Source organism: Danio rerio, chromosome 17, assembly GCF_052040795.2.
Source record: "Danio rerio strain M-AB ecotype USA chromosome 17, GRCz13ab, whole genome shotgun sequence".
Taxonomy (NCBI): domain Eukaryota; kingdom Metazoa; phylum Chordata; class Actinopteri; order Cypriniformes; family Danionidae; genus Danio; species Danio rerio.
The window spans coordinates 26,647,528-26,674,669 of NC_141037.1; the positions used below are offsets into that span (position 1 = coordinate 26,647,528).

A 27,142-nucleotide genomic window follows, 5' to 3' on the forward strand; every position below is an offset into this window, starting at 1 on the left:
CAAACAGAAATAGAAAGATGGTAAACTGCAGTCCTTTGACCCACCTTGGCACTTGTAATGGAGCCAAAAGGAGAAAACTCTTTACGAAGTTTCTCATCATCGATGGTGTCATCAAGATTCTTGATGTACAAGTTAACACCCTGTAAACACAAATTTACAATATTAATTAGTGATGCACACAATATTAGCAACCATATCGATAATGACCAACAAATCTTTATTTTTTAATATTATACTTATCGCCTTGATAAAAACATTTTATAGTTATAGGATGCTGAAGAAGAAGGCTCAAGATGTTTTCTGGCCATTTCTTTGTTTTTTAAAGTTAAGGCTTTGAAAAATCAGTTGTCCACTGTATTTTGTATTTGTAATTAGGTTCTGAAAAACTAATCTCAAGATTTCTCTGTCTAAGTGGGCCAAAATTAATCTCTAATATGAATTGTGTGTTTAATGTTTTTTTTTTCTCTCTGAACACATCAAGACAACTCAAAGCAGCTCCTTTACCTGATATCTGCTGATTCTTTCCTGTTTAAGCTGTTCAAACTTCCTCTTGAGTTCTGCTTGTCGCTCCATTTTTTTTTGTGCTCGGCCAACAAACACCGTCTTACCATTGAGCTCAGTACCATTCATCTCTTCCACCGCCTGAGACATAAACATCTTCACAATCAGTCACTGTATTCTTCATTCATTTATCTATGTACTATAAAAATTCCTTAATTAATTGTGTGCATATTTCATAATTCCTGACCTGTAAATTACCAAATATTTTTAATTAATAGATATCTTTTGCACAGTTGCTAAAGCATCAATTTTGCTGTACCTTGTTAGCATCTTCATGCTTCTCGTAGCTAACAAAACCAAATCCCCGAGATTTCCCTGTGGGGTCAGTCATGACCTTCACGCTCAGTGTTTTACCTGCAGGTAGACACCAAATTTTCAGAAAAAAGGCCCAACCACTGGGAAAACATTTATTATTTATACTCTTACCATATTTATCAAAGAGCTCCTTCAGTCTCTGATCATCCATGTCATCGCCAAAGTTCTTGATGTAAACATTAGTGAACTCTTTGGCTTTGGCACCCATTTCTGCCTCTCTCTCCTTCCTGGACTTGAAACGGCCCACAAACCTACAAAAAAAGTGCAGACATAAATGTGACTCATGCAGAAATGCAATACAGACTCAGTGGAGTGACAGCTGCAGAACAACTGTTGACTCATACCAGCTGCAGCAGAGACAAGTGTGACTTACAAACACTAAAATGTTGGAAAACTAACTGTTGATGTACATGCATTGACAGTCGGTGAGGTACAAATTAAATCTGAGCTCAATTGGTTTCATATTATATATATTATAAATCACTATTTAAACTCATTATAACTTATGTTTATTGATTTGTTTTAGGGGCATCAAGGTGGCGCAGTGGGTAGCACAATCGCCTCATAGCAAGAAAGTCGCTGGTTCGAGCCTCAGCTGGGTCAGGTGGCATTTCTGTGTGGAGTTTGCATGTTCTCCCGGTGTTTGTGTTGGTTTCCTCCGGGTGCTCTGGTTTCCCCCACAGTCCAAAGAGATGCAGTACAGGTGAATTTAAGAAGCTAAATTTGCCATAGTGTATTAGTGTGAATGCAAAAGTGTATGGGTGTTTCCTAGTGTTGGGTTGCGGCTGCAAGTGCATCCGCTGCGTAAAACATGTGCTGGATAAGATGGTGATGGTTCCCCAGATTAGTAAAGGTAATGAGCTGAAAAGAAAATTGAATGAATGAAAGATTTGTTTTACAATAATACACATATAATACAAATATATCGGAAACAGATAACATCTTCAAAAAGTAAATAAACCAAGAAACTTAGATTGTATATAAGACATGAGTACCCCTAGAAAAAGGCCTACAATATTGTTGATTTTCCAGACAGTAATGCAATTACAACATTCCATTAAAAATAATAGGCAGTAGGGACTAGGTTTCAAATAACCCAAACATAAGTCCAAAATTTGAAAAAAGTGGCCTGTTGTTGTCTAATACATGGCAATACAAGGTGTTCCAGGGGATTTAACTCAAAAATGATCTTGTGCCAGCCTTAAGTGATGGAGATTTGTCACTAATCCAATTAAATTGGCTTTTAATTGTATGTACATTTTTTATTTCATTGTTTAATGATTTTTAAAAGTCAGAATATATTTGAAAGTTCAGTAAATGATTCTGATCCTTTAACTTTAATTGATCACCCAAAATGTCTCTCTTGAGCATCGCTGTCGCTCATCAAACCAGCACTCCTCCTTCCTTTCATATGACTAAGGTTATGCTCAGACACTCACACCTTGCGGTCGTTCAGCAACATTCCATTCATCTTCTCAATGGCACGATCGGCTGCGTCCTGAGTTTCAAAATGCACAAAGGCATAGCCTTTCGATCCGTTCTCGTCGCACACCACCTAATAATCAGACACAAGATGAGACTACTTCAGCAATCAGATTACGAGTTTTTCTTATACAGCTTTTCTAGCCCAGCTTCTCTGTGATGTGTGTTAATAAACTCTCAATAAATGACTAAATAAAAGAAAAATAAAAGCACACTGATTTTAAAGGTTCCGAATGTAAGTTTGACACCCAGTGGTTGAACTAGGTATCGCACTCCTGGATCAAAACAAACGCAAGCGCAGGTTGCCAGATTGAGGTCAGGATCGAGTGATTTAAACCGTGTTCTAAATAAAAGCAACAGCACCAGATAGGAGGAATATTTTACATATTAAAAGGATTTTTTGTCAAAACCAACACCTCGAATTGATATATTAGAAACGGCTTTTATTTCTCCCAGGTGAACAACAGAAACTGACCATGATCACCTCAGGTACACCTCATGTGCTTTATTCAGTGTTAAATGCTAACAATGTGAGTTTGAATGCCATTTCACCTGACATTTATTGCCATATACTGAAAGCAGCAGATCTTGAAAATAAAATAAACAGTTTGAAGTTGAAATTTAGATCTAAACGCATATCTGTGATTTAATAATGTTAAAGAAGTTTTTATTGTGTATTTGTTAGATTATAAACCTTACCATTTCGTGAGTGAGTGCATATTCTTTGCTTCTGAATGGCTGTATTTAAATCGCTGTCGCGTTTAGTCTGGTGCAAACAGCCAAATTGCTCACTATTGTGTATCTCGTCATGAAGCGTGTTGTTAGGACAAGCGGTTACAATATAACCTGCTCACCTAATGTTTACTCTCATAATATTTACATCATTTGCTAATTAATAACCACCTAATGTGGAACAGAATCTGTGTCTCATATCGGAGTCTTCTACTGTCCACTGGAGGTCGCATTTTGGTCATGGACGCATACTTTTAGAGCCTCTCTGAATGGATGGATGAATGAATGAATGAATGAATGAATGAATGAATGAAATATGCAATGTTCCACCAAAGCAACCCAGGGTGCTGAAATATAAATGGCTAAACTGGCATTGGGCAGGTTAAAATTTACCAAAACAAAGATAGCGTTCCTGCACAGAAAACACATTTTCAAAGCAGAATAACGTCAGCATTGTTTTTCAGATAAACAGGAATGTTCACTTATCAGCTTTCAAATTTCATAACATATTATGGTATTATGGTTAATAAACGAGAATACATTCTATAATTTCAGGAATTTCAATAAGTTTTTAAAAATCTGTTCATGTAGGAAGAAAAAGAAGTATGAGTGCATGCTTTAATTACATTTAAAAATTAACTATGTTAGTAATATTGGTCACATTTTATAATAAGGTTTCATTAGTTGATGTATTTACTAACTTATTATTAAAATCCAAAGTCATGCTAAAAAATATTAGTTGATGCACCTTGAGTAAACATAAATTAATAATGAACTGCTTTTGAACTTTCTAACTAAGATTAACAAACATGAACATATAATAAATGTATTCATTGTTTGTTCATGTTAGTAAATGCATTAACTAACATGAACTAATGCAACCTTATTGTGAAGTTTTAACGTAATATTATAGAAATTAATTTATAGTCATCCAGCAGCCCATTTGAAAGTTTGTTGTGGTCTTCTAACTGAGGAGCATTGATCCACCCGAACACAGAGAACAAAAACTATAACTATAATAATATAGCCATTGTTTTAAAACTCATTCTCAACAAAAATGTTGTCATCACTTTCAGAATAACATGCATAATGAACATTGACTGGTGTTTTAAAGATGCATATGTTATCATTATAATCATCTGTTGATGTAGGTGTAAATAACTGACATTGACTAGTCATGCAATTACTGTGGTTTGCCTTTGGAGGTCAGCACAGTGCATGTATTCGAGAAGAAGATCTACAAGATTTCAGACATAAAAAAACGTCTCTCCTCACCTTGCAAGACAGGATGTTTCCAAAGGCAGAGAAGGTGTCATACAGAGCTTTGTTGTCGATGGACTTGTCCAGATTTTTGATAAATACGTTTCCAACCCCAGATTTCCTAAGTGATGGATCTCTTTGTGACCACATGATTCTGATGGGCTTTCCTTTGACCACATCGAAGTTCATTGTGTCCAAAGCTCTCTCCGCTGAAACCACAACAAGATGAGACATAAAGCATTTCAGATTTCTACTGCAGCACACTTCAAAAAATAGATGTTTGCTGTTTGTTCAAACTACTGATTTAAAATGACCTGAAGCATTTTTTGAGTTTTTTTGGCACAACGTAATTTTTTAAGTTCAAACCACTTGAATTTGTAAAAACTAATAAGTTACTTGATTCCTTCAATGTTGTCCCAACGTAAATCAATTGTGTAGAATCCAGCATTTTTTAGTGCACTTCAGCTACTCACTTTTAGCTTATTAGACTGTCTTAACCGACACTTTCAACTTGCCTTAGCCAGCATTATAGACTGACTGAATATATGGTTAATACATGTAGCGTGTGCTTGCATGCTGAGATACAGTTGAAGTCAGAATTATTCCCCCCCTAAATTATTTGTCTCCCTGTTTATTTTTTCCCTAATTTATCTTTAATGGAGAGCAGATTTTTTTCAACATGTTTCTAAACACAATAGTTTCAATAGCTCATTTATAATAACTTAATTATTTTATCTTTTACATGATGACAGTAAATAATATTTGACTAGATATTTTTCAACACACTTTTATACAGAAGTATAGTGACATTTAAAGGCTTAACTAGGTTAATTATGTTAACTAGGCAGGCTAGGATAACAAGGCAAGTCATTGTATTATGATAGTTTGTTCTGTATTCTATCAAAAAAATATAGCTTAAAGGGGCTAATAATTTTATCCTTAAAATGGTGCTTAAAAATTTTTAACTGCTTTTATTCTAGCCGAAATAAAACAAATAAGACTTTCTCCAGAAGAAAAAATATTATCAGACATACTGTGAACATTTCCTTGCTGTGCTAAACATCATCTGGAAAATATTAAAAAATAAATAAAATAAAAAAAATAAATAAAAATAAATTCAAAGGGGGGCTAATAATTCTGACTTCAACTGTATATAAAAATATTAACCACAACGAACAAGCTTAAAACTTGTAAACTGTGAATCTGTGCTAATTCAAGGCAAGCAGACCGCTGAAAGCCCCATGAAACTAACAATTACATAACAGTTAAAGACATCAGGTTGGATATTTAAGATTAGATCTGTGATTTGTTTTTGCTTTTATAAGAACTGTCTTTATTAGCACAGAATCCAAACGGCTAGCATGTAAGTTAAATGACTTTCATTACTGATGTGGACTGATGGCACAACTCAAGGCACATGTTTATATGTTTAAATTTGGCATGATGTGGTGCAATAGTGACGCAGATGAGTATCGGATTTAAGGCTTGTCAGAAGTTTTCTCATTTCCAATAAAGATGGCATATAAAATTGCCTGTATACTATTGTAATGCATTACGATCTCTCTCTCTCTCTCGTTCTGTACTTCATAGTTCACATACACGCGCGCACACACACACTAAAAATGTCTGTTGAACAAAATGGAGCAGCCTTGTGTCTGCTGCCCTCAGCAGTTTACACTGTGATTGTATTGAACATGGAGCTCAGGGCTGGTGGGATCATCCAGAGAGAGAGAAAGAAAGAGACCACCGCGAATAACAACTTTCAGCCAGCACACAACAGTACACATCTTTTTTAAATGATAAATGTGATTTCAAAACAAACTTTCTCTTTCATTTAACACAGTGAACTCATTTGTTAGGATGACTTTAAAGTGGCAGTGTATAGCTGCCTGAGTAATACTCAATAATCCATAATCACTGAAAAAAGAGCATGGCATGGCTGGCTTAAGTATTTGCCTGTCTGCTTGTTTCTTCAATACATCTCTCAGAAACGTCAGGCACCATGCAGCCAGCCTTCCCTGACTCTATATTTAGCAGCGTTGGGTCCTTTGAGCAATGTGCTGGCAGGCAGCATGTGTTCAAGGCTCTGTGTCCATTGATGGGGCTGAGACACTGGAATGTGTGTGGCTGAAGCTTACCAGCGCCGGCAACTGTTTACAAATGCAGCTGTTACATGCTGAAGAGCGTACCATGTGCTTGAGCACTTTTACCTAGCATATGATTGCTGTAAACTGCTATTGTTCTCCCACACTGTGCCAAAACACAATGTATTCTTTGTTATTAGTCAGGTGTACTTCTTAAAGTGGTCACCAACAGCTTTTGTCGAGTATATGTAAACATGTTGACTGTCAGTTGCTGTTGTGTGTTCCTAAATGGAGGTGAGCGAGTTCAACTCTGACCTTTTAACCTTTATGCTGTGAAAGAGGACAACAGAAATGAGTGAGAGATGTTTACAAAGCATTAGAGATAGAAATTGTAGAGTTCTCTGTAAAATAAATTGCTTTAAAATATGTTTAACCCTTTGACTGCCCCTCTATCAAACAGTTGACCATGTTTTTACTGTTTTAAAAAACGGCTGTCGAAGTCATTTAAAGAATTACTGTTGTAAATAATGGCTTACACACACACACGCACACACACACACACATACACACACACACACACACACACACACACACAGCATTGCTGGTTTACAACATGAATCAAACAAACATCTTGTTGCACTTCTACACTTGATTTTAAATTGTATTGTAATAAAACAGCAAAAAAAAAAAAAAAAGAAAGCATGTTAAGTGAGTATCTGAAATATTTTATGGCATACTTAAAAAAAAAAGGGTGATTTAGTGTTCAAAAATTTATTTCTTAAACTAAATTGGTCATATTTACAGATTTTTCATAGTATATGTATTAATTTTGGTACTTTTACCATAAACTGACATATCAACCATTTGTTAGAGGCTGATATTTAGAAATTAGGGGATGTGTTGAAAAAAAATGCATTGAGTATGATGACATTGGGAGTTAAAAATGCAATCCAAACGTTTTTTGTTTTTTCTTGGTGGGGCAGTTAAAGGGTTAAAAATAGACATTTTTATCAAATAAAAGTGAATTGATGTTTTTTTAACCAAATAAATGCACCCTTCCTGAGCATTCAACACTTATTTTTTTAAATGGTATGATCCCTAGCGTTTTAAATGAAACATTCATTCATTATGAATCCCATAATTTGAGCTGATTGAACAAACTGAGTACCAGTATCTTAGTAATAATTTTAGTAAGTGGCTTAAAATATCCAAAACTGTGCAAGTAAAGGAAAATAATTTAATAAAAAGAAAACAAAAACACTATAAACAGGATAATTGACACAAAATTGGACGTACTCTCAAGTGGACTCTTTATGGGTCTGTTTGCTGTTGTACACCAAAGAAGATTGTTGGTAGACACTATGGACCCTTTTCACAAGCCTGTTATGACGCATTTAGCATTGATCAGCATCTTAAATCCTTGAAAGTTTTTAATATTTAGATTAAAAAAAAAAAAACGTCTAAACATTTCGATGTATTTCTTTATGTATTATATCATCTTTGCTTCAAATTACAAAGAAACGAATTACCGCTTATGTGAGGGGTTTTTAATGCAGCGTCTATGGGACAGGATGGCTAATTATTTGTTGTGTATTCTCTCCTCTGGCTGCCATCATCAGTCTCACACTACTTTTTTCCATTTTCTGAAAGTCTTGATAACACCATCGTGGAGTTTTTCTTTTAATTGAGCAAATAAGATTGTAAAAAAAAAAGATTTGTTTTATTCTCCCATTCACTGCGCTCAAAATTGTTCCACCTATGATGGCTTCCGCTACTAAGAAACCTGAAAATGTGAAAAGGGTCAATCTTCCATAGTAAGAAAAAACACTATAGAACTCAATGGCTACCGGTTACCAACATTCTTCAAAATAGCTTCTTTTGTCTTTACCATAAGAAGTAAACTCAAGCAGAGGGTCAGTAAATGATGACAGAATTGGTGAAATATGCCACTTGTATAACACTTATTCTTGTCTCATTTGAACTTTTAGATTGTGAAATAAAGATTCTTCACAATGGTATTCGCCCACATTTTGCAACCTGACTTGACCTATTTGTGCTATTTAAAGTGTCAGGAGGGGATAACACACACGCATACACACAAACACCATTCCCCTGGATATACCTAGTGTTCTTAAGAGAGCTCAAATATGGAAAGATCCTAATGATCAGCTTCCCTTTCTGTGTAAAATGCCTCATACCATAAGGGTTAAGGTAGATTTAGGGCACTTCCACTATGTGGGTCACATTCAACTCTAATCTAATCCTTTATTCTGCTTACAGGCAATAATTGAGACTGCTCACTTCTATAGAGTGATAAGCTTTAAATAAACCTTTAGTAATTGTATCATCATTTTTTCAGGCAAAATGTGAACAGAATGTGTAAATGGCTTTCTACACATAGATGTTTTTCATGATTGGACAAGACTAAGCAAGCTCACTGTCCTCCACTGGGTATAAATGGTCCGCATGGTATAAATGATTCATATGTACATGCCATCCTTCATAACCTTTGTATTATTAATTATTACTTCCAGACAACAGGAATGATACAGGCTTTATTTGCATAGCAAGTTTGATTAATATTTGTTCATTTTAGCATATTTCAATGGCGCTTTTCTAAAATACACATTGTTAGTCCCATTCAAATCCCAGAGGCAGCAAGCCAAGAGTGATTATGGGAATAAAAACTTCAGATGCTGAAATTAGTCTACTTGTAATTACTAGAAGGCTACTGATAGTAAAACTGGAATACATTTGGCAGACATTTCACCAAAAAACTTAATTGCATTCCAATATCATTATCAGTTGATTGATATTTATTAGTCCAATTATTCCTTGGAAACCAAACCTATATGATATGGCATTATTACCTGCATCCTCTACAAACTATTTATTGAAGATAGTCATAAGTACTGCTTAAAAGTAATTAAGATGTAATTAATAGTAGCCTACCTCAGCAGATACTTTTACCCTAAGCAACTTAAATTTATTGTGGCATTACTGTACACACTTTGCACTTTTCACCAATTCATTAATTCCCTGGAAATCGAACCTATGACCTTTGTGTTGCTATCTAAAGTTTAAACTACAAGATTGAGGAGAGTCATAATGAAAGTCTTAATTACAGTCATAACCTTGATAACAAAAGTTTAACGTTAGTGAAAGTTTTAAGTTTAAGTTAGTGAAACACTAAGAAAACAACTAATGCGAAATTACAGTAACAGAGAAATACTTTCAAATTTGTTGTTTTCTTATTATATAATAGAAATAAAAAGTAAAATTCTTGTAAATGCAGGTACCAAATAGCCTAGTGACTACTGTATAGATCATAAACTAAAGTATGTACCCTTATGGAGGTTTAAACTGCAATGGGTATCTACCAACATTTGGAATATAGGCCTACTGTTATAATCACATAACAAATTTAGATCTACTGATCCCCAAAGATCAAAATGGCAATATTGTATACTAACAGCAATGGAATTAGTTATCAAATGCTATTTGAAATAGTGTGAATAGTAGTATATAAATAATTAGTCTAATACAATCAGGTACTATTTTTTGAAAAGAGAAATATAGTGTTAACATAATAATTTTAATACCAGGCGAATAACGTAACAGAATAGTAGGCTATTTAAAGGGCTAAATGTTAAAGCAGCTTGCCATAATAGCTGGGCATAATGCGGTGTGACAGTCACAGTCAGTAAACCCTGACTTTCACACAATGAGCTTTATTAGGGGATAAACCTAGGCAATATATTAGGGCATGTTTAAGGATGTTAAGGAAGAGACGAGTGAAGATCAACATGATGTGGGCAATTCAGAAACACATGTGACAGCACACAGGACAGGAGGAGACAGCGCGCGCGCACTACACATCACCTCCAGTGTCCCTTACAGTAAAACACAAAGCATGACAGAATATTCCCGTTATTCGACAGCCATAGGGATCCTGTTTAAGGGTGCTGTGTGTAGTGTCTTACCGTCCGCAGGCTGCTGGAAGTTGACGTAGGCATAGCCCAGCGAGCGCCGCGTGATCATATCCCGACACACGCGGATGGAGAGCACCGGGCCGGCCGGACTGAATTTCTCATACAGCATCGCCTCCGTGATATCGGGGTGCAGGTCGCCCACATAAAGAGAAGCCATCGGATAACTCCCCGCGGTCGCTGCGTTCATGTCTCGGGGTCGATCAAGCCTCTGAGCCCGTGTGTTTGTCTAGTGCTGAAATGACAGTGCGTAAAGAGTGTCCGAGAACCAGTGGGACAAATGAGTCTCTTAATCCTCTATTAAACTTTTACGCTTCTCCCCGAATAAACGATTTCGGCAGCAGTGACAGCTACAGCATATGAGTCCGGTCGGAGGAACTGGCAGAAAACCACTGGGTAGATCGAGACCTCGTCTTTTAAAAAACAAAAAAAGTTTTTTCTTTAAAAAACGTTGTTTGGTTTGTAGTTATTTTTTGAGATTTTCGTTATTTTGTATTTTTTATATGTTTTTTTTTCTTTTTTTAAAGGTACTGAAGAACAGTGAGTTATACACTCACGGTGTGGTGGCCGGGGAAAGAGGGTGCGTGGGAAACGCACGAGCACTTTATAGCTCGAGCGGAGGAAATAGGAGCAGGGTCACAGTCGGGATAACAGAAAAAACACGAGCCCCGAGCATGCGGTGTACAGCACAGTTAACTTTGATAAAAGTCGTCCTGACAGAACTAATAAATAAACAAAAACATCTGTGCATACAAAAAATCATACAATATGTGAATGATAGTGAAAGCATTGCAGTTGAAGCTGGACGGTCAACTGAACCTTATCATGGCAAATATTCAGATTGCTTTCACACTACACATAAAATATAGAATTGTTTAAATAATTGCCTATTTAAAGAGGGATCAACCATTCTAAATAGTAAATACTGTTATTTTAACAATAAAAAAAAAAAAAAGTTCAGAAGAGTTCATTATGCACACAGGTCTTGGAAATTAAAACATTATAGTACAAAATTTAATTATAAAGCACATTTAAAAACATCCAATGTGCTGTACATAAGAGTACTAAAGGCAGTGAAGAAAGAATATAAAAGAAACAAAAAAAAAAAAAAGCAATAAAACAATAATCAAGAAGTATTAAAAGCTTAAAAAAAAAATAATAAAAAATGATAGGTCTTTAAAACATGACTTAAACAAAAATGGAGGGGGAAAAAAAAAAAAAGTCTAATGTGAATTGGTAGAGTGTTCCAGACTTTAGGACCAGCAAAATATGCTTGATCATGTAGTTTAAGGCGTGTCCTAGGCACGGTGAGTAAATTGAGATCATAAGAGGGGAAATACAAACAGAACGAGTCAGTAAGGTATTGAGGAGCAAGATTACAATTCTGTATTTAATGGGTAACCACCAAAGTGCAGATAAAATAAGAGTAACGGACTCATACTTTTAGGTGCCAGAGAGTAGTCTAGCAGTCACATTTAGTACTAGCTGCAGACGAGAGGGAGAAGACTAAGAATACCATAATAGTTACAGTAATCCAGACAAGTTATGAAGGTACGAATCACTGAAAACCTATCTGGGATAAAAATTAGCTTAACTTTAGACAGTTGTCTGATGTGGTAAAAGCAAGATTTTATGACAGTACTGATCTGGTGGTCAAATTTTAAAAGTTCAAACAGAACACAGATTTCATGCACAGTGGGTAATATGCAGGAAATGTTGATATGAGGAATAAGGAATGCCTTAATTTGACTTGGGGGGGGGGGGGGGGGGAAGAAAAAAAAAAAAAAACCTATACAATTAAACTGTCCTGTAATGAACAGCAAACAAACACCAGTTAATACACTTTCATTATTTAAAAAAAAAAAAAAAAAAAAAAATTATAGGTCAGACCAGTCATAATAAATACAACAATTAATATTTTAATTAAGTATGCTGAAAAATGTATACAACAATATGATTGTACAGAATACGTTGTTCATTCTCTGCTTATCAGGGGCATGGTCAATTCTGTGACTGGGCAAAACACTATAGTGTAGTATTAATGGACTTTGAGAGATGGGTAAAATTTACAATATTGAAATTTTGCAGCAGACTCATTACAGCTACAAAACAATTAAGATGTCCTGCAAACAGGTTTGGAACAAGTGGAGGGCTTAAAAGTTCCTCAAAAGGGACAGAAGTTAAAAAACAAATAAATTAAAATCTAATTTTTTGACAAATGGACATGGCAACAAATATTTAATGATAATTTTATTTAGTTTGAAAACATATACAATATCCAAGTCCACAACCAGGGTCACTGTACACCAAGAGATGATAGAAAACTGGGTACTTTCACAGTCCTCTGCAGTGAAAAGGAAACCTTATTAGTGAAGACCAAGTTCATAAAAGGACAATTAAATAAAACCATTTCACTTACCTCAGCTGATTCAACAGGGGCAAAACCAGCTCCTTTATTTCAGAGGTGTCTTTCATTTCTTTCTTCAGCATTTTCTCACCATCCTTCTCTTTTTTTGAGATCTTGTTCTCCTGTTTTCTTACACTGGGCCTCTTCTGCTCTTCATAGGTGAGAGAACTGGATCCATCTGCAGCTCGATTCAGACTCAGCTTAGAGTAGAGGACTGGCTCAGGTAATTCTGCTTCTTTGACATCTTCAAAGACCACTTCAACCTGCCTGAAAACGGTTTCATCCTTCTCTTTAGCACTTTCAAAGACCTTTTCTGGAGCAAGGTTGATGTCTGGTTGGTCATTCAGAGGAAGGTCAAACACAGACTCGAAATTCAGGTGAGGCTTTTCTGGTTTAGATGGAGCACCACCAACAGGTTTCATTTCAAGCTCAGACATGAGGTAAAAATCTTTTGGATCCCACATGCTCAAGTCATCTTCCACAACATAATCATTTGAATCCACAGTTTCAACATCAACCTTGGCTTCATTCACAGCCTGACTTTTCTTAAATGCACTTTGATCTGGAATCAAATTTTCAAGCTGAACGGTTACGTCAACAGCAGGTTTTTCTGGATGACCAATTCCCAACGGAGCCACTGGGTTTATCTCAAACCCTGTTAATTCTGGTAGCCACATTGATAAATCAGCTCCTTGTCCCTGGCTGATGATCACCACTCCTCCTCCAATAGGCTGAATAGGCCAATGGGTGACTTCGTCCATGTGGTTTTGGGCCGAGCTCCCAGAGAAAGAGGCACCTGCCATGATCCATCTTTTATCAGGCAAGGTTTCAGTGGCAGGGCTGGATGTAGAAATGCTGTTTGACAGTGGAAGCGGTGTGGTCTGAGGTGCGGACTGTTCATCTTTAATAATCAGCTGGCCACTGCTCACTACTGCAGTCAGGTCTAGAGAAACTGGAACAGAAACAGTGAAGGCTGCTTAAATGGATTCTTCAAAACTCAAATAGAAAAAGTTCAGCTTGAACAACTAGCCTAGATGGTGGAACGTCAACAATGCCACCAAACCAAAAATTAAGCAGAAGAAAGCCTAAAAATACTAAGTTTGTCTAAATATTACACCTTTTCCAGTTTACCAAGTACTTCTCTATAAGATTTAGCACAGGGGTGTCAAAACTTGGTCCTGAAGGGACAGTGTCCTGGAGAGTTTGGCTCCAACCCTATTCAAACACACCTGAACCAGCTTGTCAAATGTTTTAATACAGTAGCAAAAGGACTTCACTTATGTCAGATTGTATGTTTTCTTGCACAGCTGGATGTTGGACTCAAGAAAAATGTTAGTATTGGCTAAAACTGATAAGCTGAAGTCAGACTGAAGCAACAGCCAACAGAGGATTCCTCTTGATCTTAGAGCCTTTTTCTGTGTGTGATTTTCACCATTATAGCATAGCAGTCAACATAGGACAAATGAGCTCATGTGGGACAAAAGGTTTCTGACGAACCTGCCTGTCTAGAGGCTTGAATATTAGCAACACATTATTTTGAGGAGTGAAAAACCTCTATACTGTGTACCAGGGGAGTCTAAACTTGGTCCTGGAGGGCCGGTGTCCTGCATGGTTTAGCTCCAACTTTCTCCAAAACACACCGCACTGGAAGTTTCTAGCATACCTAGAAAGAACTTGATTAGCTGGTTCAGGTTTGTTTAATTGGGGTTGGAACCATAACATGCTAGACACCTCGCTCTATACTATCATGCAGCAAAAAAAAATAAATAAATAAAAAATAAATAAATAAAAAAATAGGGTGTAGAGAAAGGAAAAACAAAGCCACCATACTGACCGGGCAATACTGCGCGCTCAATTGCACTTCTGCATCTTTTTCCACAACAATCACACACCGTGGTTTGGCCACCCAGGTCAACCCAACTGGAAAACATTTGATAAGTTGTAAAAGTTTGGTTTACAACAAAAGACCAAATTAGCAAACACAAACCTGGATTTGCGCTTGTTGTAGTTGCAGAATTTAGTGGCAGAGGTCAGGCCCAAATCAGTAAGATACACTTTGCAGTGAATATAACTCTAAAAGCAAACAGGAGATCATTACAGATAAAGCCATTGTCACTTTGAAAGATTGGATTAATCTTATAAGTGGAACTGAACTCTGACCTCAGAAGACTTTAAGCTGGATGTGTGAACAACAAAATTGACCGTGTCACTCTTCTGCATCACAAACTTCACCAAAGACTCCTTGGAAGCCACACATCTGGCAAACATAAACTTGGTTAACTCAGAGCAATGGCATAGATAATAAAAGCTTACAGCATTAACCTACCCTTTATTAATGATGAGGGAGACTTCGGGTTTGTCTGCATGGTTTGGAGAAGATGAAGCATGGCAGGATTGTATATAAAGCTGTTGACCAGGAGCAGGTGAAGCAGATACCTGAAGATGCAACAGCTCTCCTTTCTGGAACACTTTCGTATCTGCTTGTTCAGTCCAAAACGCTAGAGCAAAACATACATCAGATTGTAAAACACCATATCTAATGGATTAAAAAAAAAAAAAAAGTTAAATGACATACGTTTCATTATCTTTAATGAGAAACTGTTTCTTCTCTCCAGCAGAGCCTGTAAATCGTATGGCATTGGGAAAGCAGGCGCAAACCCAGAAACTGCATTCGGGAGATTTCCATCTTTTGGGAAAGCAATAAAGTCTGGAACATGCCAGATATCTTGTATGATCCCTGGCACAAACGCAGTCACGTGACCATTAAATACATTTTCATTTGATGTAACAGGTTGCACCAGATACGCTATAGTGCAACAGATGACTACCGAAAACGACACCATCCCAATCGTATCACTTTGAACTGAATGAAAACCAGTAGACCGCAAATCACAACTTTCTGTGTCATACAGAACTTACTGTAGATGCAAGCTGTGAAGAGGTTTAAGTTGTACTGGCTAATGCATCTATGAGATTCAGGTGAACATGCAGGTGTTCAGGTTTACCTCATTAACTCACGCTTGCTAATAAAACAGGTTAACGCCAATGCAGGGGACCAAATCTCTCTTCTTATGTTGTAACAATAAAATATTTTTAAAACAAAAAAGTACCAGATAGCAGGTTTAGAGGTAAATACAGTTTTGTGAATTAATAATTACTTTATTTCCTTGTTAGTATATATATTTTTTATTTCTAAAAGGCAAACCATCCAGGATTACTTTGAATCCCGGTATTCATATTCTACCAAAACATAGTCAGATAATTTAATATATAGGCTTAAATCTGTTTTTAAAGATTTTTTTGTAATTTTTGTATATTTACATAGATGTTTTAAACTTAGATTTACTACGTTTCCTATTTACTTTTAATTCTAAAGTTTAAGCATTTTATTTTGCAGCAATAAACCATTAAACCTATAAGACAGTGGTCAACCTGTGATTATAGATTATAAATCACGTTGTGATGGTATAGACAGATGTTTAAAAAATATATAATTATTATATATATATATTGATATATGTAATTGTAATAAAATCACTTGTTCTCAATAATTGTAGATTTAAAATTATACGTTTTAATTTTATATGCATAAGTAAAATGTGGAGGATCTTTACTTGCAAACATTATGTAATTGTGCATATTTTCCCAAGAAAAATAAAAAAATAAAAAAAATAAAAATGAAAATAACATAAAATGTGTAAAAAATTATCATTTGCCTAAACTGCTAGTAAAAGTCTTTTTGACATAAAAGGGCTCTTTTTCAGTACCTATTTTTAACAAATGACTGCTGCTAATAATACATTCATATCTAAATTGTCATTTAATACATTCACCTTGTTTTCAAAACATTTCCCCCTTATTTTCCCCTACCTAATTCAAAATTGGCACGTATAATGTATTAAATAATAATTTATAATAGACAGCACTTTTATGCATAAACTTTTTTTTTTCTTTTTTTGACAAACTTATACAAGAATATCTTTTATTGTAATATTTAATACATAAAATAAATGTTTTATGGGTTTGCAAGTGATGTTTAGTAGAGAAGAATGCAATTTTGGATGTTGCCTATATATATAAGCCCTGTATTTTGACACCGACCGCTCTTGCTCGCAGACAGCGACGGCTAGCGGTCAGTGAGCACAGGTGCGCGGCGGACGGGGCGTGGTCATGAGCGCAGGTGAACGGGAAGAAGGAAACCAGCCTGCGGAGCGGCACGGTAAGAGGGGAAGATCTTTCGATGTCCTAAACCTTTAATTATGACTTAATCCGAAAGAAGGCCTTCAGGATGGTGAATTCGGGTGAGTTGCGCTTCGTTCACCTAATAAGTATACTAGCTAATAAGTGTTGATTTTACGGGATGGGAGTTATTGCGAAAGTGGTCTGGGTGTGGTCTTATTTATTTGGAAACACATCAACGTCATGATCACCGCTCTTTCTGCTTCCACATATTTGTCAGTTAAATGTTTGCTAATTGGCGGTTTTTTAATGGATGTTATGAACTTGTTTCCTAATAGGATATTGTAAAGGACTTTTAAATGTTTTTTTTAAAAAGTTATTTATATATATATTTTTTTACTGTAGGCTGTTGTTGTTCTCAGCTTTGTGTAATTTTCTTGTGATGTTTAAGTTTTGCTTCAGTAAAAGTTGTTAACAGTGGAATAACGCATTTAAAGTGCATTAAAATGCAAATGAATAAGAATTGACCTGCCATCATCGTTTCAGACAGTTTGGGGAATTGGCTTTTGTCCATTCTGCAAGATTGAATGTTATATGTAAATGCCTTTATGTGGGTCAAAATGAGAAATGTTTAACTAAATTTACAAAAGTTATTTTATATATGTAAAAAAAAAGAGCTATTAACTGAATGTATTAAGTGTTTGCTTTGTTGTGGCTATTTTTCTGTGTGTGAAGCTAAATTGTCTAATAGGTGAAATTATTTTCCTTCATCATTCAGTGTAAAGGCTGTATCTAACCTACAAAAATGGAACTTATTTTTTACTTGTGCTTTAAATATAGTTGTACAAATCATATATGGCATAAAAATGAAGGTTTAAACCAGATTATATTTTATGATTAAAAACCTTTTGATGTCGAATTAGTAAATCATAGCATTTTAATGCTATGGTGGCAAAGTATACAATGGCAATTGACCAGAAAATTGTAAAAATGATTAAGTTAATTAAATTGTGTTGTGACACAATAAAAGAACCTGAAAACCTAACAAAAAAAATAACTGGACTTTTAGATTAAGTTTAAACAATCAAAATCTTATTAGAATTACCTGTTTGGTAAAAGGCTCTTTTATGTAATACATCCACTAAAAGACAGATCTGCACATATTGAATTCTACATAAGTTATCTAAAGGTTTGCTTGTTATTTAATAATATTAATGACATTAATATTAAAAACTCAATAAATATATTGTTACACAAATTTGTATTAGATAGATAGATAGATAGATAGATAGATAGATAGATAGATAGATAGATAGATAGATAGATAGATAGATAGATAGATAGATAGATCTGTGGGTGCAGAATCTGTATAGACTTATAATGGCTACAAATGCTTTGATTTAGTCTCAAAAGCATAGAAAGTCATGCACAACAGCACAAGTAAAGGAAATTCATTAGTAAAATATTTTGGAACACTGGTATACAATGCAAAGTAAGTAAAATCAAATATGTGTTGTTGCTTTGACACAATCTACATTATAAAAGTGCTATAGAAATAAAGATGAAATGAAAAACTAAAAAAAAAATCTAACAATTGCATGGAATATTTCATATTTTCATGTACAGCTGTACTTCTCAAAATATGTATGTGTTTGTTCAATTCACAACATTGAGTTGGTGAGGTTTGAGTATTCATTATAACATATAACTGATTATATCATATTCAGTATAACATTCTCAAAGCATCTCCTTACGAGGATTTTAAATACAGCCTTTTATTTAGATGATTAGATTACATTAGATTAGATTTAACTTTATGATTTACAGACTTTGTGTCACTATACACTGTTGTGCTGTCATCAGATCCCTAGCAGTGTCAAGTGTGCCATTCTGTAAAGCATTTCAAACACAATAAATGCTAATTCAATACACTTTTACACACACCCAGATTACAGAATCACATCTTCTAGCTGTCCTTGCCTGTATAACTGTGTTGTTATTCAGAAAAACTTTTCAGGCAGGATTTTGTACACATACATTATCAGGTAAAAGTTGTAGAACTTTATAGTAATTGTTTATTATGAAGCTGACTTTTTAGCCTCATCACTTCAGTCCATGTTTTTTTTTTTTTTTTGGAAATCGATTTGCTTTTCAGTAAATATGTATTATTACTAGTATATCAATACATATTAACAGTTAAGTAACAGTTTTTAGGGATTCTTGGATAATTAGAAACATCCAAAGATCAGCATTTATCTAAAATTACAAATTTTTTGCACATCATACAATTCAAGAGAATTGTTTTTCCCCCTTTGAAAGGAATTATTTAAATTAATTTTTTTATTAAGCAAATATTGTTTAAATGAAACAGATGTGATGACAGAGATTTAGAATTGTAAAGTCCCAAAATGTTTCTATGTCAGATAAATGCTGTTTTCTGAACTTTCAATTCTTAAAAGAAAGTTCGGAATAAATCTTTTAAAGCTTTTTGCAACATAATAATAATAATAACAAAGATAATGATTGATTTATTTAAAACTGTTTTGTTATTAGAACGTAACACAAAATCAGAGATACATCAGAAATAGGCAATAAGGCTACAGATGGATACTGAAAAGATTAGGAAGAGAAGAAAAAAAAGTCTCATAATGTGTTAGGGAAAAAAAGGCAAAATGGGTGGGGAAGGGGGGTAGGGGTTATTGGGAGATGTTGCATATACTTATCAGGTATTTAATGTGGCTGTTTACTAAATCTACATTGTTTAAAACAAGCTATTTATAATTCTTAGAATTGGGTTCCATCTTGCTTCAAATATATTCATCTGGAGTCTATGGCAATGTTATTCTTTCCATTTCATAAATTTCTCTGTTTTTTCCATTGTTCATATGTAGTTGTAGTCTGATCCAGTTAGATATAATACATTTTAGTGCTGCAGAAAGCAATATTTGAAATAAATAAATAGATAAATAAATAAATCTTCTTTTAGAATAAATCTTCATTCTCCCAGGCACAGTTGGCTCAAAGGGAATATCAATACAAAATACGTCTCCAAGTACCTTATTGATATCATCCCAGAACTGCTTAATGTTTTGGGCAATACCAAAATATATGAGAGTGGTTTCCTAAATGATCATCGCATTCTCTCCAGCATCTGTTAGATAAGCCTGTTCTTATCTTCACTACTATGTGTGGGGTGCATAAATATCTTGCAATGATTTTCCACTGTAATTCTCTCCATAAATTTAAGTTTGTGACCATCTATCCAGTTTTCTGCATTTCAGCCTCCCATCGTTCTTAATATGGAAAAGTATTAAGTGTATGATTTGATAATGGTCTTTTATAAATGATGATGATTTTTAAGCTATTATTTTTAAGCTATGAATTGGCCAATTGAAACGGTTTTGGAAAGACCACGTGACTGGAGTAATGATGCTAAAATTTCAGCTATAAAGTCATAGGATATTATACTATTCATTCATTCATTTTATTTTCGGCTTTGTAAATCTGTGTAAAATCTTGTCTCTGACACTTCATAATTACTTGTTTTTCAGTGAAGTCATGGCTTTTAAAGTACTGTATAATCTCTAATTATTTTGGATTTCACAGTGCATGTAGTTCTTTGCCTTATAATGTCCTGTTAATCTGCTGCCTGGCCTGATATGATGTGTTTGCTGTAGGCATTTGTTGTGGCAGTCTGAAGGATGACAAGATCCTGATGAAGATGGGTTTGGGGCTGGTCCTGGTCGGTCATGTGAACTTCTTGCTGGGCGCACTGGTACACGGAGCTGTGCTCAGACATATAAGTGTGTTAACATGGAACCAAAAACTTGTCTATCCAATCTCCAATGTCATCGCTCTTGCGGCAGGACTCATGGTATGTCTGGCCACACAACTCAGAATTGAAATCATGCTGTTAATTTCCTCAGGCCATCTACTGACTTTAAAAAAAAAATTAAACCTTTGTTGGTCAATACTTATTGGAAAAACCCTGGAGTGTTACTCTAGGTTCTTACAATACCTTTTGAACTTTTAAGACCTAAAACAATATAATATAATCATTGTCAAGGAAGTTGTTATATCTGGTTCTTTGCCTGATTAATACGTTTTTTTTTTTTCTCTGAAAATTGTGGTCAATGTTGATTCATAAAATACAATTCAGCAGCTTACCAGCATTTTGAGAGTCCAAAACAAAATGTCTGTGGCTCCTGATAAACCGATCATTTATTTCAATGTACTATGTAAGAATGGGGAACATTACTTACAACATTAATACCTTTAATCCACAGCCTAGACAAATGGACCTGAGCGTTTTCAATTTCTGGTGAACTAACCCTTTATAATCTCCACATTTCAGTGTTGTGGACCATATGTAACTATGACCAAGCTGGCAGTTATGTGATGATTGAGACATAATGCATAATAGTCAAAAATAGCCAGGCATGTTGCTTGAAATCTACACTGTAATTAACAAATGTGGCCATGCTGTAACCTGCAGGGAATAATTGGGGGAATTTCAGCAATTGTTCTCTCAAAGAACAAGAAAAACCAGCTGCTGGTGAGTAGACGCATACACACGAACACTTTCAATACTGTCCTTTTTGCTTTTGCTATTACATGGTTTTTTGTTGCCGTTGCAAGCCATGCACTTCCAAACTTTCTATACATCCAAATAGGGCATCCATGCATTATTAATTACACATATTCTCCATGTTGCAGAGTTGGTTTCTCCTAGTGGTGAGTGTCCTGGGTGTCCTCCTGGGTGCCGCCTCTGCAGTGGGAATCAGCGTTGCCTCTGTGAGGGTCATCGTACTGGAAGGACACAATCTGTTTACCCACTGTAACCTGCCTGCCAACATGAGTTTGTACAGCATCACCAACGAATGCCCTTTCGACCCCACACGCATCTATGTAAGTCAGTCTGATGGATTCTAATGTAACCTAATATAAATGATTGATGTGTACTTCATAATTAACTAATAAAGTCATCATTGGAAATGAACAAACAATTGCATTTGACAATTACATTTCTGTATTTCATAGCGTGTCAAAAGTAAGGAACACATCAGGATATATGAAAACAAAAACTTAGGTGATGTTCTCATGTACACTGTGCTGGATACCTTCATTTAATACCATAATTAAAGAATCTAGGATCCTCTCTTCACTATATTTCTTGGGTATCTTGATGGGTTCTGCGAATGAAGCCAATGTCCACTCCAGGAAGAAAATTAATAAAATACACTTTTACTATTAAAATAAGTCCGGTGAAAAAGAAGAATAGAACTAAACAAAAATCCTTTACTTTGTTCTCCGCTGAGAATAAAGGGCCTAAGACTTACAGTATACAGAAATCTAAGCGCGTTGCTGGTCTGCATGTTTCAGCATTTTATACAGTCCTAGAATACAGTTGTGCCTTTAATGTTTTAAGCTATCAATGTTTGATATACTTGAAAATATCTAAAAGGTTTGACATACTTTAGTATTTATACTCATGTTGATACAGAGAAGAAATCCCTTTTTGTTCTAAGTAAATACATAGCGAAGCATTTCTTTTATTATGTCAACATTTGGGCAGTCTTCAAGGATTGTCCTCCAAAACCATATCTTAGCTGGCGAAAAATATTTTCCTTTGAAGAAAACGTTTCCCATGCTTTTTCCACCTTTCGGTTATAATAGTTTGTTAGTGTTATCTGGACCATTTCTTCCTTTATTGTCAACAGCAAACTGACTTGCTTTAGTATCTCATCCTTGACATCTTCTAACTCTGTCGAAAGTGGTTACTTCTAATTGCTAATAGCTGTTTCTGCAAGCATAGGAATATCCGAATATGTAAGGTTTCACAATTATTGTCATTAAATCATCCAGACACAAACAGCACCCATATAAAACAATACAAAACATTGTTTATTAAATTAAGAATAATCACTGTGAATTTTTAAATGTACTAAAGAGAAACTTTTTTATATGCTTGCATCACTCAAATTAATACCTTGTATAATGCATTTTGATGACAAAGTTCACATTTTGTTTGAATTTAGTATGCATTTAGAAATATTATTTGTGCGTATTATAGAGGTGTTGATCTGTATCAGTGATAATGTGATATCATCAGCAGAACCCCTTTTTCTCATCACATCACCCCTGTCCTGCAACAGCTTCATTGGTTACCTGTTCATTTTCTAATTGATTTTAAACTTTTTGATGTTAACATTCAAAGCCATCCACAATCTTGCCCCTCCATATTTTTCGGCCCTCATCCACATTTCAGCTCCTTCTCGCACCCTGTGATCTTCTTCCTCCCTCCACTTGTCTGTTCCCTCTGCTCGTCTATCGTCTATGGGCAACAGAGCATTCAGCCACTCTGCTTCCCGGCTTTGGAACTCACTACCACCTGCCATCAGAAACACTATTCAAATCAAGACTCAAAACCCACTTATTTAAGATGACTTTTAATACTTATTTCATTAATTTTATCTGCACTATTGCTGTGTATATTTTTTTATGATTGCTCTTGTTGTTTTATTGTATGATGTCCTTGAGTTGCCACAAAGGCGCCTTTAAATAAAATTTATTATTATTATTATTATTATTATTTTTGTTGTAGTTTTCAGTGATGTTCGAGTTGATGTTACTATTAATGTATGTTTGTATAAGATATTATATGATAGAGAGGAAGAGATACTAATTTAGGACAGTACTGCACACCAAGTATATTAAGCCATTATAAATAATTTATAGGAAAATTTTGGAGAAAAAAAAGTACTTTCATTTAGGATCAATCATACACATATTACATAAATCAGGCATTAGGGTTCTCACAGTTGTGTAATTTTAAAATTGAAATATGTATTCATGCATGCATGTTTCTCAGCTCAAAATTATGTATTAGGTTAAAACTGTTCTGAGACTATCGGAATGATAATTAATAGTCCTGTAAATCCAAATGGCTGAAGGAATAAGGAAATAATGCAGAATAAGCATTTAAATGGAATTCAAGATCGCAAACATACTTCTCTCTCTCTTCAGGGTACTACATTAATCCTGTGGTGTCCATTGATCTTGATGTCAGTGGTGGAGGCTGTGTTCTCCTGTCGCTGTTTCCTGGCCTGCACTTCTTTCCTCCGGCTGCGCTGCCCGTGGAGGAGAAATATCAATAAGAGGGTAAACAGAACTGCTCGCAATAACTATATATCATTTTTCTGAAAGACATACTAGCACTTGGAAAACTATAAAAGTAACATTAAAGGTGCATGAGCGTACTTCAAATACAAATCAGAATAGTGCTGTCACAAGATTAATCTTGATTAGTCACATCCAAAATAAAAGCTTGTATTTTTTTACATTATGTATGTGAACTATTTTGTATGTTTGCGCATATTTTGTATGTGTATATATAAATACATGCAAATTTTTGAGAAAAGGTTTTTCTATTTATAAATTGAATATATCTAATACAAATGATTAATAAATATACACTAACTGGCCACTTTAATAGGTACACCTGTCTAACTGCTCATTAACCCAAACTTATCAGCCAATCACATGGCAGCAATTCCATGCATTTAGACATTTTCAAGATGATCTGCTGCAGTTCAAACTGAGCATCAGAATGGGGAAGAAAAGTGATTTAAGTGACTTTAAATGTGGTTCCAGATGGGCTGGTCTAAGTATTTCAAAAACTGCTGATCTACTGGGATTTTCACACACAGTCATCTCTAGGTTTTACAGAGAATGGTCTGAAAAAGAGAAAATATCCAGTGAGCAGCAGTTCTGTGGGCACAAATGCCTTGTTGATGCCAGAGGTTAGAGGAAAATGGCCAGACTGTTTTCAGCTGATAGAAAGGCAAGAGTACCTCAAATAACCACTCGTTACAATCAAGGTATGCCGAAGTGAATCTGTGAACACACAACACGTCCAACCTTAAGGTGTATGGGCTACAGCAGCAGAAGACCACACCGGGTGCCACTCCTGTCAGCTAAGAACAGAAAACTGAAGCTACAATTCATACAGGCTCACCAAAATTGGACAATAGAGGATTGGAAAAATGTTGCCTGGTCTGATGAGTCTCGATTTCTGCTGCAACATTTGGATGGTAGGGTCAGAATTTGGTGTCAACAACATAAAAGCATTGATCCATCCTGCCTTGTATCAGTGGTCCAGGCTGCTGGTGGTGGTGTAATGGTGTGGGGGATATTTTCTTGGCACACTTTGTGCCCATTTTTACTAATTGAGCATTGTGTCAACGCCACAGCCTGAGTATTGTTGCTGACCATGTCCATCCCTTTACGATCACAGTGTATCCATCTTCTGATGGATACTTCCAGCAGGATAACTTGCCATGTCATAAACTGTGAATCATCTCAGACTGGTTTCTTGAACATGACAATGAGTTCACTGTACTCAAATGGCCTCCAAACTCACCAGAGCTCAATCCAATAGAGCACCATTGAGATGTGGTGGAACGGGAGATTTGCATCATGGATGTGCAGCCGACAAATCTGCAGCAACTGCGTGATGCTATCATGTCAATATGGATCAAAATCTCTGAGGAGTTTTCCAGTACCTTGTTGAATCTGTGCCGCAAAGGATTAAGACCGTTCTGAAGGCAAAAGTGGGTCCAACCCAGTACTAGTAAGATGTACCTAATAAAGTGGCCGGTGGGTGTATATGCAAGTATTTTGGCTTTTTTGTGTTTTGTATGTTTTATTTATATATATATATATATATATATATATATATATATATATATATATATATATATATATATATATATATATATATACACAATATCTATACACATCGAGTTCAAACAGATTATGTTATACAAACTTTTATTTTGGATGCGATTTAATCCTTTGACAGCACTAATATGAAATTTTGAGGGCACTTTTTACTTGCTCTACAATAAACTTAATTGTGCATGTGTGTTTCTAAATGCATGAATTCAGGTGCGTGTCCAGCTTCCGGAAATAACTGAACTGCCACCAGATGATCCGAATGAAGAAGAGCCAACTGAACAGCATGACCTGATTGACAAAGACTCGGTTAGAGTGGAGACTAGTGATTGGCTGTAATTTTATTAGCGTTTTATTAAAATTACTGTTACACAGCGAAGCGAGAAACACCAAGTGCCAATGAGGATGAAGTGTATGTGCATGCTGCCTGGTAAGTGGCTCACAGTTGAAGAGTTTTAATACTGCATTAATATTGTGTGATTTCTTTAATGGTCTAACTGTGTGACCGAGCCAAGCGATATTGGTGTCAGCTTTATAAAATGCAGTGTTTTCTACAGTATGATGTATGTGTATATTGTGGTTGTTTTATGTTTGTTACACCCATGGGATTCTTGTTACATTTAAGTAATTTTCTAATTGTACTAATACTAGAGACGGGTCAAAATATATGGCTAGACAGATGTCTTTTTTTCTATTCATTTTAATATTTGCTTGTGTACCTAAAATGTTTAAAAAAATATTTAAGCAAGATCTGTTGATCAAAAAAAATGGTAAAGTACATGTATGTTTTTTTATGGTGATGTAATTGAATAAAATGTATTTCTAAAATTTTGCCTCATTGAACGTTAGTTTGTGAGTTTTTGCGGGTCTTAAAAAAATCTTGAGTCAGCTCTTTACATTTAGAAAATGTTTAAATATGAGCAATGAAATCTTGTATGAACTGCAATAAATGAGCATCTTCCTACCTTTTTAAATGTACAATCCACCCGTCTAGATATCACTATATGCCAAGATTTACTTAATGTAGATTGAAGAATTTAAGCCTTGTTTTCTGACAAACTAAACAAAATTGTGACATGCTTAAACAAATATCTGTCTGTAGAGAACACGTTATTTTGCTGGTCCATCTGAGTATTAGTAGACTGTTTGCTTAATATCTGTTGATATATTGCTCCTTTTTCCCAGAGATGGGTTGCGGCCGGAAGAGCATCCGCTGCGTAAAAACGTGCTGGATAAGTTTGCGACCCCGGATTAATAAAGGGACTAAGCCGACAAGAAAATGAATGAATGATTACTGCTCCTTCATCAGACATGTTACTGACTATAAGAGACTTTGCAAGTACATGTCAATTTACACTAGCTCTAAGCCCAACCATAAGTCTACTTATGATCTAATG

At 35.2% G+C, this 27,142-nt stretch overlaps 3 protein-coding genes across 6 annotated transcripts in view; 1 reads left to right on the plus strand and 2 right to left on the minus strand.

Annotated features, from left to right (window-relative positions):
- The window catches only part of pabpc4 (poly(A) binding protein, cytoplasmic 4 (inducible form)), a 20,955-nt gene extending 9,953 nt beyond the window's left edge, over positions 1-11,002 (minus strand). The window contains exons 1-7 of one of the 2 annotated variants that reach the window (XM_087288600.1): positions 10,418-11,002; positions 4,366-4,559; positions 2,316-2,431; positions 988-1,127; positions 821-915; positions 505-642; positions 45-140 (exon numbers count right to left, since the gene is read on the minus strand). In XM_087288600.1, the coding sequence (XP_087144726.1) occupies positions 45-140; positions 505-642; positions 821-915; positions 988-1,127; positions 2,316-2,431; positions 4,366-4,559; positions 10,418-10,613 (975 nt within the window). In that variant the 5' untranslated portion in view covers positions 10,614-11,002. 2 annotated transcript variants of the gene reach the window in all.
- Positions 11,003-12,660: 1,658 nt separating this feature from the next.
- zpcx (zona pellucida protein C) lies at positions 12,661-15,754 on the minus strand. Its single transcript, NM_001012244.2, is given in 7 exon segments — positions 12,661-12,767; positions 12,843-13,782; positions 14,665-14,750; positions 14,818-14,903; positions 14,991-15,087; positions 15,157-15,328; positions 15,406-15,754. Coding segments are annotated over 7 exon segments (1,659 nt in total). The 5' UTR covers positions 15,674-15,754; the 3' UTR covers positions 12,661-12,757.
- A 129-nt stretch (positions 15,755-15,883) lies between these two features.
- On the plus strand, positions 15,884-26,581 carry tmem54a (transmembrane protein 54a). 3 transcript variants are annotated; one of them, XM_087288730.1, is made up of 7 exons: positions 15,884-15,958; positions 16,947-17,131; positions 20,687-20,883; positions 21,505-21,564; positions 21,726-21,917; positions 24,036-24,170; positions 25,959-26,573. In XM_087288730.1, the coding sequence occupies exons 2-7, from the start codon at positions 17,119-17,121 to the stop codon at positions 26,082-26,084; spliced, it is 723 nt and encodes a 240-aa protein (XP_087144856.1). In that variant the 5' UTR covers positions 15,884-15,958; positions 16,947-17,118; the 3' UTR covers positions 26,085-26,573.
- The last annotated feature ends 561 nt before the right edge of the window (positions 26,582-27,142 follow it).